Source organism: Anas acuta, chromosome 3 (genome assembly GCF_963932015.1).
Source record: "Anas acuta chromosome 3, bAnaAcu1.1, whole genome shotgun sequence".
NCBI classification, from domain to species: domain Eukaryota; kingdom Metazoa; phylum Chordata; class Aves; order Anseriformes; family Anatidae; genus Anas; species Anas acuta.
In genome coordinates this window covers 105380377-105397863 of record NC_088981.1, presented here as the reverse complement: position 1 = coordinate 105397863, position 17487 = coordinate 105380377, and the positions used below count along the sequence as shown (strand labels likewise).

The 17487-nt window shown below is 36.1% G+C and overlaps 1 protein-coding gene across 3 annotated transcripts in view; it reads left to right on the top strand.

Annotated features, from left to right (window-relative positions):
- The window catches only part of NBAS (NBAS subunit of NRZ tethering complex), a 178030-nt gene that overhangs the window by 85443 nt on the left and 75100 nt on the right, over positions 1 to 17487 (top strand). For all 3 annotated transcript variants that reach the window (XM_068678623.1, XM_068678621.1, XM_068678622.1), the window contains 2 exons: positions 115 to 252; positions 16682 to 16911. In XM_068678623.1, the coding sequence (XP_068534724.1) occupies positions 115 to 252; positions 16682 to 16911 (368 nt within the window). The remainder of the gene's footprint in view (positions 1 to 114; positions 253 to 16681; positions 16912 to 17487) is intronic.

The following is a 17487-nucleotide window of genomic DNA, read 5'->3' as shown; positions in this document are numbered from 1 at the left end:
AAACATAGTCAGAATTATTTCTAAGTCACAGCAAGAAGCTTGTAGAAAGTTTGTGCACTTAACATTGTATGCTTGCTAATTCTTTCATCTAAATTAATACTCTCTTTCTCCTAGGTGGTAGATGCCAACAAATGCTTTGAAAAGCAATTGCATTCTGCGTTATCTCTCCAGCTGGCAAGTTATTACTACAGCCTGCAGATCTATGCTCATTTGGCACCATGTTTCAAGGACAAGTGCCACCCTCTCTACAGGGTTAGTACTTTTTCTTTTTAAAACCATATTCATTAATGTGCAGCATTAAAGCTATTCTAAATAGCCAGTACATGAGTTAAGCCTGTTAAGGAGCTGATCTGCCTTACACTGTGAACAGCCTGCTAAGTTATGCATAATTATTCTTGCACAGTGCTGTAAACAGGCAAGTACTTGAAATTTTCTGGAAGAGTATATTGTGTGTTCTTGAAGCACAATATCAAGTGTCATTTATAGGTAGTAGCACTAGCCATCTTCAAAGTAGCTTATAAACTGAGCAATAATGTGTATAGCCTATTCTGTCATCTTGCAGTACTGATAAAGGACTTCCTAGGATGAGTCAAGTGTCCATTTAAGCAAGAACAGGGCTGTTCAAAAGTTTTCCATGCCCTTTCTTGATGTTTTTAGTTCATATATGATGTTTATAAAGTTCATCCTTGTTCATTGATGAAATTGTTCATTTCCTGTGATAACTGTCTCTCTTTGTTGTTTTTGAAATGGCACAGCTCTGCTTCTTACTCATCGCCTGTGATTAAGGGAGTTTAGTGATAAACCTGAACTAAATATGAGAGGTAACATGTTTGGTAAAAACCCAGGTTTCTTAGTAGGAATTAGAATTGGTGCAAAAGTCAGGCTAATGTAAACTCTTTTTTGCCATTCCAAGATTGTATTCACAGAATTCACTCTCAGGATGCAGATATTTGCATCCTGATATCCTGTTTAGAAACTAAACTAAAAACTTAGCCCAGAGCTGAAATGTGTGGCACTAGCAAAATATGTTGGTTAGAGGAATTTGTTCATGTTTAAATAGCTTTCTTTTGAGCCTGCTGCTAGGCACCTTTGAGAGGAAAAAAAAAAAAAAAGTATGTATTTTTGTTATCTTAGCTTCTGTCTTACAAGCAAAGATGGACAGTTTTATTTTATGAAAGAAGCTATGAAGCCTTTTTAAAGAAAATGTCCTCATTTTGAAAGAACAAGGACAGATGTTAAAATGTAAGCTATTTCTACTCCAGTTGTCATTTAATAAACAAAATCATATCAATAACACCATGTAATTTACCACTTACCAGTATGATCTTCAGCTAAATCTATTATTCCGTCTTGCTGAAATATTGTATGTGATTGGATTCTAAGTGTGGATAAACAGTAGATTCTAAGTTGTTTGCTAAAACGATTAAATAAAAAAAAAAAAAAAAAAAAGATTGTCCTTGAGTACTCAGTAGGAAAAGAACATAGGAGAAGACATTTATTGTTACCAATGCAAAAGTATCCAGTGTGGGACAGTTGCTGAAGTTGAAAAGAAATAGTAACTGATACTTTTTTTCCAGCCACACAGGCACAAAGGAAGAAAAAAAAAAAAAGACAATTTCCACAAAACAGACATTTGTTTAAAGGAGCTGGTAATAAAGAATAGTTCAGCTTACAAGTTGTTTTCCTCAATGTTACCGAATGCTATAGGAATAGATATGCTCTTGCCTTTTATATTTGTTTTTCCTTTAAAACTAAGGACATAGGAGGAGGACGAGGATTGTTTCTAAACTTTGTGGTACAAACTTTCATGAAGATGATAAACTCAATTATTTATGTTATTCCATTGTAGATTGTCGCCCAGCACATGCAGCTGGTATCTTGAATTACCTTTATTTTCTGTTTCTCAAAACAGGAATGTGTCCTTAAGTCCTTTAACTATGTAATTCTTAGCTATCGGCTCTTCTTACTCTAACTGAGTAGGCTTGGTGGGTGAAGAAATATAATCAGTCTCTTTTCTCCCCCATTCTAAGTCTTTACATATACAGTAAAGATCTGAATTTGGCACTTGAGCCACATGCTGAGAAGGCAGAGCTTCAAGATCATAGAGCGCATACTTCTGTATAACAGCATCTGAAAGATTCCTCTAGTCTACTGAATCTAGTATCCTAACAACCTTAGGTAAATTTGTAGGAGGTTATACAGAAGCATGGAGATACCTACACTTCCTATGTCTGCTTTAAAGTAACATTTTGTCTTTAAAAACCATACATGGGTATCTCCATAATAATAGGAGAAATGTTCTCAGGACGAAAATTGCTAAGTTGTTGCAAGAATTATTAATTAAGAAAACACATTTTGAAGGAATCTGTAGTTCTGCTGGACAAGGGCTTGACTTTTTCTTGAGACCTGAGGTACTGTTAATACCTGCGCATCAAAACAGAATCATAGGTTGCCAGAAATTCTCACTATGTTCTTTTGTATTGTTGATGTCCAAAAGAAAATCAGATGGAGAATATCTACTTCTGATGAAGTTATTACTCTGTAATAAGGAGAAACAAAAGAATATGGGGTAAAGTACTACTGTATTTTTGTACCCAAGACAATTAGATTTTGAAATTTAGTTGTTATTACAATTTAGACATAATAGTTAGAGTTTAGGGCATCTGAGTTTTATTAATTTCTTACCCTGAGGGAGACATTAATAGAGTTCTAGAACTAAATAAAAAAAACTGTTAAGGATCTGTGAAAATCATGCCAGACAGAAAATAAAATACTGAGAAATAGATTGGGTGTGAAAAACATTCTGCTGCTGGTTTAACTGTAGAAACCCTTCTTAATATTCTTTATATCCATTTCCAGCTCTGACTTCAGCATAGTCTTCCTAATTCCAACTCTTCGTCTCTAGGCAAGATTTCTATATTCTTCTTCTATCCTAATGAAAATCTGTTTGTATGAAATTCATCCTCATCTTCATTTTTTGTATGTTCTTTTTTGCTTTTTTGAGCTTAGCAGTTGGCAACGTGTCACCATGGCTGAGTAATGCTGCTCTTGCACCTGCCTTTTGCATGTGCTTTGTGAAAGTTGTCTCCAAGTTACTGTGTGATTCTAACTTCAATCAGCTCACCTTGGCCAGTTTGGCTTTTTAGAAAACTGACAGGTGACAATTGCATGGGAGGCTACCTTAAAGGCAAAGTCCAACCTCATAAAGTCCAGCATCTTTACCTTGCTGTTTGCCTTCCCTTAAAATCTGAAACTACTGTGTTTTGGTCCCAGCAGCGAAGTCTGATACTGAATATCCGATTCTCCAACTTTTTTCCTTCACCTGTACCTGACATTCCAGAAATCTCCTGGATTGTTGTATTCTTCCTTCTTGCCCTCCCAGCAGGTTTTATTTTCCAGAACAATATTTTCCATGGGAAGCAGGAACCTTGATATTGCAATTCTTTGATGGATTTTGTTAATTTATTCTCTATCAAGTTGTCTGTAGCCCTTAATATACTACAATGCTGCTCTTTGTATAATCTCTCTAATCATGACCCATACATTTTTCTCTATCACCTCTTCCATAGAAAAACTCAACGTGTTCAAGCAGCTTTGTCGTTACACCATATCCATTGTCATATTTGTCCTATAGTAGGCCAGCTCTCCTCCAGCCATTGTTCCTTGACTTCTCTCTGGGGTTCTTTCTCCATTCCCTTTGAGATTAATTTCAAACTTTCCTAACTAGGTTAGGTTGGATCTAGCTCACCCCAGTGTCTTTCCTGACAGAATCCACTCGTCCCTGTAGCCAGATGCCTGTTAACCAGCAGTGCTTCTGAGTCTTGATAACCAAAATCTGTTTGTTTGGAAAATGCTGCTTGGTTTTGCATTGTTCTTGCATTATATGTCAAAAGTTTAGTCTCGTATAGACTAAGATATATCATCTAAGAATACAAAGTTTTATTGAGCATTCCTTCCAGCTGCCACTCTGATTTGCCACTGAAAAATTCTTGCTCATGATGAGAGGGGAAGCTGTACAACTGAGCAAGATATTTCCTGGATGATTTTATTTCCGTTAACAGCTTGTCTCCTCATTTGTCCTTTTCGGGTGATGTGATAAGTGACCAGTATACATATATGCAGGCATTTATTTTCTCTAAAAAGGAGTGAGAAGTTTAATTACCCTAAGGTTAATTGTTTTATTATGTTCCTATCTCCATGCTAATAATTTAATATAGAAGTATTTCTATGGTTTGGGAGAAGAGTGTTTTCCTGACCTTAGCTGGGAGGTTATGCTTTTTCTTGGAGCATCAAGCAACATTTCTGACAAATACTGCTAAACTGCAGAGGAATTCCGCAATTAATGTGAGATGAAGAAAAATTATTTTAGCATATTCTTATATATTCTTTTAGCAATTCTTAGATTTTTTTTTTTACTACCTTACCTGTTATTTTCATTCAATAAAATGCCAGTTGAAATGCACAAAAGGACAGGAGTGAAATTCAATGTGTTGAAGTGGTAACCTCAGTGATTGTAGTGATGCTTTTGATGTAGTCTAGAGTTGATGAAGAAGTTGGGACTTCTAGTTGGGACCACTGTGTTCCACAGTAGCTTGATTTAACCGATTTTTGAGTTACTTTGTGAAAAGTGTGCTTTTATACAATGACAAATGTCCTCTATACACGTAACCTGATTCCCTGATTCCCTTTTCTGTTGCTTACTGCTTAGGTAAGCCTCTATCCAACTTTCCAGAAGAGGCAGAATTAAGTCTGCTTTCACCTCAAATAAATTACCTGTCTACAAAACAACTTTCCTCTAGTTTTGTTTTTCTGTTTTCCTTCCTTGTTTGTATAATAACCTTTTGTGTACTTTAGTTCCTCTGCTTTTTCTTTTATTTTTCTTTGTTTCTCCTGTCATTGTCAGACTATTGTTTCTGTCTGCTCACATCTTTCTTTGTAGATCTGTGCTCAGGCTCACCACACTGCCCTCATCACCGTGACATCTGTAGTCTTTAAATGCTTTGAGTGGCTGTGACAAATACATCATGTGTGGCTTATTCTGTCTCATCTTCTTTCCCCTAGGGAAAAAACAGCATGTGGAACAATTTTTACGTTGTTGCATACTGATATATGTTTAAATACACATTTTTTCATTAATGAAAGCAAGGTCAAAAGGAGTGAGTGTGCTTTGAACTTGGCACTAAATACACAGAGGTTTGTACAGATCTTATGGGAGTTCATTCTGCAGGCTTGACCTAGTCCCCAAGATGATTTAGTCATTTATTTGTATTAGAGCAACCCTAATTATAGATACACTTGCATTAAGTTAGAGAAGCAGAATTCCCATTCACGGTCCTTATTTTAGGTATTATTCTCAGTCTAGGATATTGAAAATACAGACTTATTTTGAACTCTAATAAATATCAAGTAAGAAAGCTATATAGAGGAGGGAGAAAGGCAGATCTTATGAGCTACAAAATGTGCTACTTGTGTTCTATTGGTTCTAATGGCTTAAAACCAAATTACGTGGCACTGTAGTGCAGCTAGAAGGTAAGTCTGCACAGATGAGGTAACATTTCACTGGAAATCAAATGATAATGAATAATTTCATGTTTGTGTTTAATGATAATAATAATATCCTATCACATTGCTAAATTATGAACTTAACTCAGACATAACATATGCTTTTTTAATCTCAAACTGGATTACTGTACATGAAATTTTACTGGAGCCTATTAACACTGCATGCATTGTTTCATTCCTTCTTAACGGGGCTTTTTTTCCACAAGCTAGCATGATGGTTAAATGGTGGTGCCCTTTATTATTGGCTTAAAACATGCCTTCTTCTATTGCTGTTTTGAGTCCGGATTCAAGACCTTGCCTCCTCTTTGCCCTTCTTTCTGTTCAGTTAGTGATTCTGAAAACTAGAAAACTTGCTTTGGCAATATATCATCTCCTGTTTACTTCGCTGCTTGAATTTTCTGTTTTATGTTCTGCATCAATTTCAAGTTTGTATGCACTTCCTTCTCTTGCTGCTGTTTTTGGCCACTTATCATCTTCTTATATCCTATGCTGCTTGCATGTACACTGTAAGATACTATTACCCATTAATACGTGGGAAGAAAAAATAACTAAGTATCTGTGCATCTATCTCATTTGGCATATGCTCCTATTTCTAAGTCCAGTGTATACCTGATGCTTCTGAAGACAAAAATTGGGAGAGACAAGAGCGTAACTCCTTGAATCTATGCTGCTCTATTCTTTCTCCCATTGACCTTCCTGCGTATGTGTAGAGTCTGACTGGGAGGAGAGCCAAGGAGAAGGGAGAGCATTGAGGGAAGGCATCATGAGTGAGACTTTAACTGGTAATCTAAGAACTGATCTTGTGTGGGTGTTGTGTTACTCGTTTTCTGTTTTGGTTTTAATACTAAAGTAGCCAAAGCACTGTAATGACATATTGTATGGCATTTGAATAATTCAAAGAACATAGCATCATTAGAAAACTTAAATGTTTATTGTTCATCCTTTCTCCAGATTGTTGATAAGAGATTCTGGATAAAAGTGCTGTCAGAACCTGCCCTTGGAGGATTTGCTGCTAGCACTTCCCTATCCTGAAAAGTGATCACTAAGCTTTCACCTTTCTTTTCACCAGGTTTCAGTTCTTAAAAAGACCTTTGTTCCAATACCATGACAACTTTTTCTTGGCTGGACTTTGGTGGGAAAACTTACCAAGGAATTTTGGAAGGTCTTTATGCTTGTTGTCTACAGGATGTCCTTTACCACTGTGCTTGTTGAGTGCTATCCTCATAGGACTCCAGCAAGTTAATGAGGCAGATTTTTCTTTACAGAGGCCATGCGGACTCTTTCCCACCAAACAGTTTATGCATGTGTTCAGTGGCCTTATTCTTTATTATGGAGTCTGTCTACGAGGGATGGAAATCAGACTCTCTGGTCTGTCATCCCTGTGATGATCCTCTTGAAATCCATTTTTTAGATAGGTCTTGTACTCTGGCACAGTGGTTATAACATGTGTTGATGCACCTAAGCCTGTCATTTAATGTAATTTCATGTTTGTGTTTCTCGAACTCAAGGTGAATGCCATCTGGTCATAGTGGCATGCTAGCTCATTGACTTCCCCTGCTAGGGTTATCCATCCCTGCTCCTTTCACACCTTATCACCAAGTGATGCTGCCAATTCTCTAGCTGTTCTGATTTTGAGCTGCTTTTCAGAACTCATTGCTATCAGCTTAGCCATTCCTTGTAAGATGCTTCACAGGTTTTTTTGTTTTGTTTTGTTTTGTTTTAGCCCTTTTAATTACCTCTTTGACCTGTCACATATTGTTAGTTTTTTTTTTTTCCTCACTTGTTTGTTTATTCCTTAGTGATTTATCAACAAACACGCTTCTTTTTTCCCAATCTTTCCCCTAGCTCACTAAATGCTACTACATTCAAAGGCTTAAGACTCAAGTAAGCTCTCCTGAACTAGCAGTCCCCATGGAGGCTTTTTAACGTCTTCTGGTATCATCCCTGGAATAGTAAGCCAGCAATTAGTGACATGGCAGTCATAGCGTGACAACTATGTTCCTTTGGTTAAAGTGTGTTTGATATAGATAAGCCAGTGTTTTGCATATCCTCATATTTCTTTGTCTGCCAAGCACAAAACACTACAAAGCATCATTTTATTTCTTCAAGGTAAATTATACTTAAAAAAGAAAAAAGAGATTATAGCAATGTTGCTCATTTTTATTTTGTGAGGACTGTATAAGCTATACTGTTAAATCCCACTTCTGAAAGCAGAGCAAATGTTCTTAAGCCAGCTGTTCAGAAATACTCTTTCAGAACAGAAGATCTTCAAACCTTGAATTTCATGGAAGTTTGAGTTCTAGTTTGCCTGTGTTCCTCTGGAGAGTTACTTATGGATTTTCATGCCAGGGAGTTGGGATAACTTCTGCTTTTTCTCTTGCAAGGGGTTTTGTTCATTTCTGAGAGAGTATAAAGGTGATTGCCAGCTTTTTGAAGCAGTCTTTTTGTAGTCAGTTCACTTTATCTTCTCTTTTACTTTACTCTTCAGATGATGGTATGGTTTTTCAAGTTTGCTTGAAAAATTAGCACTGAACAAACAAACAAAAAATTACCACCAACAAAAATAGCTAGACAGCTATTTCAGTGAACTAAAGGGTTCAGCATTTTCTACTTTGAACATGATACCGCTTCATAATTTACAGATGAATGTAAAGCTGTCAACAAAATTAATTTTTGCAAGCAGCCTGATTGAAATTTTATGTGACATTGTTTTTAGAATATAAAATACTTTAGCAAAGTGTTATTCATCTGGATTGTCAATATAAGTAAGTTTAGAGCTACAGGCAGTCTTCTCTTACTCAGGAATTGAGTTGCCTCTTCTGTTTCTTTTTCTTTCCACCCCACCTCCCCAGTTTGGAGAGTTGAGGACATATGTTTTGGTCTGGATACATTTAGCCTAAGAAGCTTTTCAGAAAAATATCACAGTAAGGGAAGGTGGTCACTGAGACGCTCACTGAAAAAAATGGTTTTTTTATTCTGTTATGTAGCTTATGGAATATTTTTCAAGCTTGAAATTAGTAAACTATAGAAATATTTGCATGTACCTAGTCAGGTAACTACAGTTAAAAGCATATGATATTGTACACAGGAAACTAAAACGATATCATGTTATACACAGATTTTACCCTAGGAATGTATGCTTTTATCAAAGTCTGTGTATGACTAAAGCTGTGGCCATGTAGATCAAGAGTAAAGACATATTCTAAAGGAACATCCATAACATCATTTATTATTAAAATAAATATTTTTTTTTTAGAGAAAAGGGAGATGGTCAGAAGGTTAGGATAATTACCGAAATTGAAACATTATTTAGTCATTTGTCTCTTATGTCTCAATTGAGACATATTAATGCTGACTGCAAATGGGAAAAGAACTGCGTACTATGAATTCAGTAGTTGATGCAAAACTATGTAGTAATTTTCTATTTTCAGAGATGTTCTTTTATTTGACATTTTAACCTTGCATTTATCATGTGTTAGTTCCCCTAAAGCAGCTTTCAGTTGAAATGACAAGATGAGTTTTCTACTTAAGTCTGACTTGTCAGTATCCTACCCAATATGAGAGAGTCTGCAAGAGAACATGAGAGAAGAGAAGCTATCAAAACATTTTCTCTTGGGACAGATTATTCTTCACTCTTGCTGGAAGAGCTGATTGAAAACAAAGCAAAAAAGCATTTAAAACAGCACTAGAGCAATTTGTTCGACTCTTCAGACACAAGTCATTTAACTTAACTGTGGAAGCAACTGCCTTAACAACTTTTAAAATTATTTTTATATGTTATTAGCATCAGCAGTCACTTGCATTTTTTTCCTGCAGCAGTACTGGCTTCTGTATTAGTAACTATGTTGATTTAATTTAGAGGTTTTGCTTGCACTTTAGAATAACTTTTTGTCGTTATTTTGTCTGCTGCTGGCTCTTAAAGGATCATATGTTACTTCTGTAGCCAAGTTTTATCTGCTAGGAATTTATCATAAAATATATTCAGTAAAAGCTCAAGGCAAAAATTACAATGGCATGCAGGTATTTACATTAAATTATCTACAAATACATCGGCTATTCTTTTGTCTTCATGACTTCATTTTGTCATGGATAGCTTTTTGACCTTAAAATATGATGTATGCATGAAATAAAATTGTAACAGCATTTTATTCCTCCCTTTTTTTTTTTGTATTCTGATAATTTTAGCCTGCAGTTTTGCTACCTCTGCAAATAGAGTTGAAAAAAAAAATCATAGAACATGATTCCTCTTCATAGGTGTTGTGCATTCCTTAGCCCAACTCTAATATCAGCTTTAGTGTAATTTCTGAAACAGAAATAAAATCAACAGGTAATATATTCCCAAGGTTGTGTGCAAGCAAGGTCTGATGCATAATTCAAAGCTAACAGCTTAACTCAGTGCTTTTTATTCAGTCTCTTCTGGGGGATTTGCCTGCAGAAAAGGTTCTTGGGATTCCACTTTTCCACTTCCCTGTCATCTTTACTTGTACCAGCATCTTGGGCAACCTTTTCTCCTTATAAGATTGAGGTAGTTTTCCCACATAGTGATCTTGAAGCAGCAGCGGAGTGAGTATGCTGCCTGCCTTCCTATTATAAGTGTTTCAGCTTTCAAACATTGCACTTCAGCATTGCTTATTGAAAACACAAAACATTCCTTCTATTAAAATAAACAAAAACTAAAACAGACAAATAAATAATTTGCTCTTTTTTAGTCTAGTTTTGAAATACTGTCATTTCCAAATCTTTTCCAGATTTTGTTTTCGTGACTTATTTTTAGTCATAAAATGACGAGGAGTGTTGCCGTTTGAATTGTTATTGGATGTCCACATTGCCTGATAATGGAAAGAAGCAGGACTTTGGAAATAAGAATTAATTTCTTCCATTTCCTGTGAAAGGGAAATTGCTTTTTTGCAAACTGCTTGCCTGTGCTTTTGTGTTCCTCTCACAATTTACCAGCTTTAGCTAGTTTCTGTATTCATGAATTAGTTTACACCAATTTCACTGTAAATGTACATATTTGTTTTTTTTTTTTATAATTTCCCTGGAAATTCAAATAACTCTTTCAAGTTAGTGCTAGTCTTAAACCCCTAGGCACATCAAGACTGTAGAGTTCTCAGTCACCTGTGTACTTCAAGTATGTAATCTACTTTTTGTATGACGTAATATGAGTTGTACTCAGGATGTTCGGGAGTAGTTTAAACTTGGCCATTTTAAAGTGAGAGCTTCAAAAAACAGTGGCTTTTAAACTGTGATCTGGGAACATTTGTTTTATACAGACATTGATCTTCAGTAAAATTTTAAAATGTTCTATTTCAGTATATAGGGGAAAAAGAGAAATTTGGATAAAATCTGTGGCAAGTGCAAGGAGGGAAGTTAGGGAATCTGAGTCCACAGCTCTACTCCCAGATCTATAATATCCAGATCCACATTTTTGAGTACAGTATGAAATGGCAGGGTTGTATCATCCATGCACAGTACTGTGCCAACAAGCAATTTTTTAAGAGCATCAACATGTTTCAAAATCATTGTAAGTAAATACAGCTGAGACATTCAAGTATGCTACAAAAGCATCTGATGGATCATTTAAGATTCTAAAAACCTGAAATATAAATTTAATATTGTCTGTATGTATAAGAAGACATACCTGTGTCTTTGATAATTGAGGATTAACATCTCATTTCATCTCTACTTCATTTTATGTTAGTATGTGTAGCAAAGACATTATTCTGAAGCATTTTTTAGCTTACAATAGGTATACAAATAGGCATCCTTGTATGTTGACTTGATGTAGTTTCGCTGGCGGACAATGAGATTTGCTGCTTCTTGATCCTGATGCATGAGTGTTCTGTTGTGTTACCCAACAGTGTATGTAGCTAGAGGACAAAGAAACAGGATGCATCCTTGCATCTGAATCCTGCTAGTACAGCTTTTATTTCTGAGATGTTCGGGCTCCCAGTCATGAACTTTAGCTTTTGCTTTGAGCAGATCAAATGTGAGACAGCCATGATCTGAAAGATGGACCACCCCAAATTGATCTGATGCTGTGTCATGGTGAGAATGTATTCTTGATTCATGCATGGCAGGCTTGGTGGAGGGCAAGTGTTACTGATTTAATTAATGAAAAGGCATCCTATAAAGGGATGGATTTTACTTCTTGAGTAAACAGGCATAGGTAAACTTTCTTTCCTATAAACCTTTTTTTTTTCTTTCCCAGCTTCAGTACTTGGGGGGAAAAAAAAAAAAAGCTTTTGCTTGTGTCTCTTTTTTTCTTTTATATTTGTTTGGATCAGATTTGTAGCACATTGAATCTCTTGCTACAGGGATTGTGGCTTTTGCTGCAAGCAAGGATTAAAGAAGAACTCTCCTCTCCTCCCTGAAATGTATCAGTGCTTTCCAGAGGTGTGGTTTGCATAGAAGCACTGCACATTGGCAGCAACTAGAGGCAGGGATGATGATCAGTGTGCACCAGTGTCTGTAGCAGGAATTTCATGCCCTTCACTCTGGTATCTTGTTTTGCTCATGTACCATCATCTCCTGGGTTTACTAACTGTTAGGGTTTTGGGTGGTGTATGTGGCTTCCTCTGTAGCATTATCTTTTTCTTCAGATCACTTAAAATGTTTTGAAAAAAATCTGGTATTACAAGAATCCGCCACAACTAAAACATTCTTCGTCTTTCCATTCAGATTCCAATGGCTCACTATGTTTGCAGCTTTTGATCATTACCTTTTAATCATTACATTACTCCAGAAAGGTCTGCAAAATCAGTTATGCATTCATGGTGATTATGAGCAGATTAGCCTAGATGATCTTGGCAGCTTTTCTCATCAATGTTCCTAGTCATTTCTGTATTGCAATCTGAAGATCATTTACACTAAAAAAAAAAAAAAAAGGCAAAAAATGCTACTTTTTAGAACAGTTTGAAAGATTATTGGTCTTAAAATAAGTAAACAGGCTACATAGCTTATCATGCTCTAATGTCATCAATGACGCACTTACATGAAAGCTGTCTTTTTATTGTCATTATCATTATTTTTACCGTAGCTGTAAAATTGTTGCCACTTCAGGAGAGGAACAGGAGAAAGACTGACTCATATTCCCCTTTTTTTTCTTAATGTGTATGGCTGAAAGCAGCATTTTAAAGGGATGTGAAAGAAAAAGGAGGTGATTGGTGACAGCCAACATGGCTTCACTAAGGGCAGATCATGCCTGCCAAATCCAGTGGCCTTCTACGACGGGGTTACAGTGTTGGTGGGGAGGAGAATAGCAACTGCCATCCTCTACTTGGACTTGTGCAAGGCATTTCACCCTGTCCCCCATGATATACTTGTCTCTAAATTGTAGAGACATGGATTTGATGGATGGACCACTTGATGGCTAAGGAATTGGCTGGATGGTCACATTCAAGGAGTTTATGTTACCGGAAAGCTGGGGAGGGACTCTTTGTCAGGGAGTGTAGTGATAGGACAAGGGGGAATGATTTTAAACTAAAAAGGGGAGATTTAGATGAGAGGTTAGGAGGAAATTCGTGATTCAGAGAGTGGTGAGGCACTGGAACAGGTTGCCCAAAGAAGCTGTGGATGCCCAGTCCCTGGAGGTGTTGAAGACTAGGTTGGATGAGGCTGTGGGCAACCAGATCTAGTGGGTGGCATCCCTGTCCGTGGAAGGGGGGTTGGAGTTAGATGATCTCTAAGGTTCCTTTGCCACCCAAGCCATTCTATGATCCTATGATTCTATGATCTGTGGCATTTTTGGGTTCTGCTCACAGAGGCCACCCCTGCAGCTTGCTGCTACCAAAGCCTTGCCACATAAGCATAATACAGCATTCTGTCTATTTGAACTAGGTACCTAATGGATGCAGAAGTATTCGTGCTTTTATTTTCATAAAGTTATCTTATTAAAATGTGGAAATGTTAATGATTATTTAAGGCTATTAAATGCAAGTTCTGAACAGTTCGATACTGAACGCTTCAGCTGTGTTTTCTCAGTGAGCTTGTCTCGAATGCCTAATAATTGCTGCACAAGCAACATTATTTTTTAAGAAAGCATTTTAAAACTGACAAAGATGACAAATCAGACAGAAGAAAAACTGTATGATTCATTTACACTGTGTGTGAGTTTTGCAAACAAATGCAACTCAGGAAAAAAGTTTTCATGGATTAAAAAAAACAAGTATAAGGACTCACTGATATCCCCTATAGGCTATTGCATGGAGCAGGCTGTGGGATTTCTCTAACTTTTGATTTCACATACTTGGATAGTTCAGGGTCTAAGTCTTGTAGGGGATGGAAGGGGCAACAGTTGATTGAAAGATCTCTAGTGTTGGAGAGAGTTCAACACAATCCTTGACAAAGGATCCCAATTAATAAAGAAAACAACAAAAACAATTGTTTTCTTTTGCTTTAATGTGTATATCCTAACTTACCAGCTATTAGATTTCATACTTCAGTTGCTTAGCTAGAGGAATGTGATGAACTTTTTTGTATTACACATATAAAGATACACATACATGGGTATTTGTACAGGGAACAATCATATTGATCTTTAATTATGTCATTAAGAAGTTCAGAAGTTCAGTCCTTGTAATTGTCCTTGATCCAGTTTTTTTATTTTACTTCAGTTACAGCTTGATATTGAAACAAGGTAGAAGAGGTTCAGATAAGAAAAACAGTGAAAAATGTATTTACTAGTTTGATATATGGCAGTCTTGGCAGAACTGCAGGCTTATTTGTAGGTATTATTTGGCAAAAGTACTAGCAGGAGAATGATAAGCTGATTAGATAGCCTTAAGGTGCTCCTTTGAAGCATGAACAGGCAATGTGGAGGATAGCACAAAGATGCCTTTAGGGAGATGTGACACATGAAGAATGAAGGTTGGCATCAATGACAGATGTCAGATGAGAGGCTGCAACTTGGTCAGAATAATGTGTTTGGAAGTCAAGTGGCAGAATTTGTTTTTAAAAGAGGAATTTCAAATTTATAGCCTGTGTTGGGCCAGTGTGTTGAAGATAAAGGTGGAACAAAAGTAAAGTGTTTTCAATCTGCCTTAATATTATTTATAAGTTACTGTTGTAAATATTCAAGTTATATTCAGCCTCACTGTGAAAAACTTGGTGCTGTGCAGGAAACTTAATAAAAAGTGTTGTCTTCTCATCTTCAGAAGCAATTTTTCAAGGAATTGTTCTGACAGGTGTTTGAAAATATTTTCAAGATTGTCTTTGTGTACTTCATGAATAATCCCGTGTGCTGTGCAAAGGAAGAAGACTGCTGACATTAGACTCTGCTTTTCTTCATGGAGAGAGGGGGAACCTAGCTGAAGAGACCAAACTTAGCCACAGAGGTTGTCAGAGGCACCTGCCTTTCCTAGTGGATTGCACAGAGGATTGAGGCAATTATGTTAAACAGTTTTCCTCATCTTGCTCTGATTTTTCCTGTTTCCAGTGCTTTGTTTTCTAGTGTATCACCTAAAATTAGATACCAGGGTATATAATAAGCAGCAGTGTATTGGTTTCCAGCCAGTGTAATTGCATTGTAGAGGCAGTGCTCTGCCAGCCTATCTCTTTTCTGAGGTTTTATTATTCTGTTACCAATCTCTTAAACAACCTTGAAAGAACTACTGATGTTGTTTATAAAATCTATGAGTTTGCAGTGTTTAGAGGGTTTCAGAAAAAATATCATGTGGAGAGGAAAAAGGATGCCCTGTAGCATTTAATATGACTTTGTGAGCAGCGTGTCAGTTAAGACTTGAAAAGGGGGAAAAAAATAAATCAATTTAGAATGACCATCAAACCACAGAGAAGTTCAAGCGTGTCTCAAGGTTCAGATGTTTTATACATTTTTAATTTGCTGTACACTGTAGTTCATGTTTGTAAGTTTTAGATTTTAATTTAACAGAACCAGTCTTTAATAATAAAAGCAAAGTACATTGTCCATTATTTTCAAAATATTTATGATCACAATAGTTAAATCAGTTATTTTAGAAAATTTTGTACGTACAGTTGGCATCCCAAGGTATTTCTAAGTGGCTGTTCACTGTAAAGCAATGCAGTTCAGTATTAGGTGCTGGGACACTGTAGGCAGCACTCCATCCTCAGTGGGTTTGACACAGAAGTCGTGGTGCTGACTTGTAGGCATTGCAGCTTCTGGAAGAGAGAAGGCTTTGATCATGTTGAGTGATGTATCAGACACAGCTTTGTTCTAGTGAAGGGGCTTAGACGTAGCCACTGCCCAGATTAGCCAATTACCCAGAGGTAATTGGAAACTCTTTGTAATGCACATATTCCTTTTCCATTTCAAACATGTTTACTGTATTTGGTTCATGTTCTAATTCGCTACGCGGGCTTTTGACTACAGAAGTTAGTGATGGATTAAATATGCACTTGATGCAGAAAAGTAAGTTTTCCTTGTGATTAAAGTTATTCTGTAAACAAAGGTTATCCTAACCAGTAGATGATCAATATTTAATTACTTGAAGATTTCAGCATTTAATGTACAAAATGAATGTGTGTAGGCAATATGTCTTGTGTGTAATTTGCAGATCTTGCAACACTTCTTGGTCTTTGAAAGTACCAGTGCTTGATATTGAAAATGCTGCCTTTTGTCAATTCTGCAAAATAAAAGTATATCAGAAAATCAGCAATTTAAACCAAACCAAACAACAACAAAAAAAGACTCAATGGTATTGCTTCCATTTTTTCTTTTGAGGTAGTCTGTATTTATGAATAAACTTATTTGTAGTTTTGTGACTGAGAGATTTGCAGAGTTGCTTTATAAATTTTATGAAGAAAAACTTTATAAGTTTTATAAATCAGTTGTCTAGCTTAATAGTAATAAAAATGAGTTTTTTAAAAACAAATTCAGTCACAGTGACATACTTTTAATCTTAGTACGTTTAGGTAAGTTAGTGTGAGTTCTTGTAGCATATAGCATAACTCTAAAACATTTCAGGACAGGTTTTAAAGTCATAGTGAGTACTCCTTACATCTTGCAATACTTATGTACTTAAGATTTCTCAAAAATGGAAAAATATTTCAATTTTGAACACTGGAATCAATTATAAAATGGTAATTTTTTTAAAGGAACACGTAGGATATTTTCAAATGTGTTTTCCAATTATTTTTACAGGCTGATCCAAAAGAGTTGATTAAGATGGTCACACAGCATGTTACTCAGTATGGCTATAAAGAGTGGCCTGAAGAAATTGCAACTTTGATAAATCACTTGCATTACTACAATGAACGACTGCTGGATTTCACTCAAGCTCAGATTCTGCAAGGACTTGGCAAAGGAGTAGATGTGCAGAGGTTTACAGCAGATGGACAGTACAAGAGAGAAACAATACTGGGACTGGCAGAGTAAGTAAGATCTATTAAGTGTTCATTATTTATTTTTAAATGGAATTACTTTAAGCTTTAAAGCAGGAAAGCAAATTGAAAGTAGTGCTGACCTTTAGAAGATAAGTTGCAAGTTCTTTCAGATATTTACACTGTAACTGCTACACCTGGGGCCTTTGCAATTCAACTATTCCACTTAAATAAAACATTACTCAAACATTTGGGTCGATAACTTTAAATGGAAGATAGAACTCTTAACTTCAATATTAGCAGTTAATAAACATAAAGTAAAATCAGGGCACAGGTGGAGGTCTGTTCTCTTCCTTTCATCTTCTGTATGCCTGCCACTGAAATCTATTAGAGTATGCACAAGAATCAGTTTATAATGAACTGTAGCAAAACGAATTAACAAATCTCAGAACCCCAGCTTCTTGTTACTGGCTTTAAACCATAAATAAAACTATTTTATTTGTTAATAATTAAGTCAAAACTACCCTATATTACAATATATTTTTTTGTAATCACTTGGAATTACTGAAGCCTCCACTGTGCATATTGTTCTGATATTTAGAATGCTTTTCTCTCACCTTTAAGTTT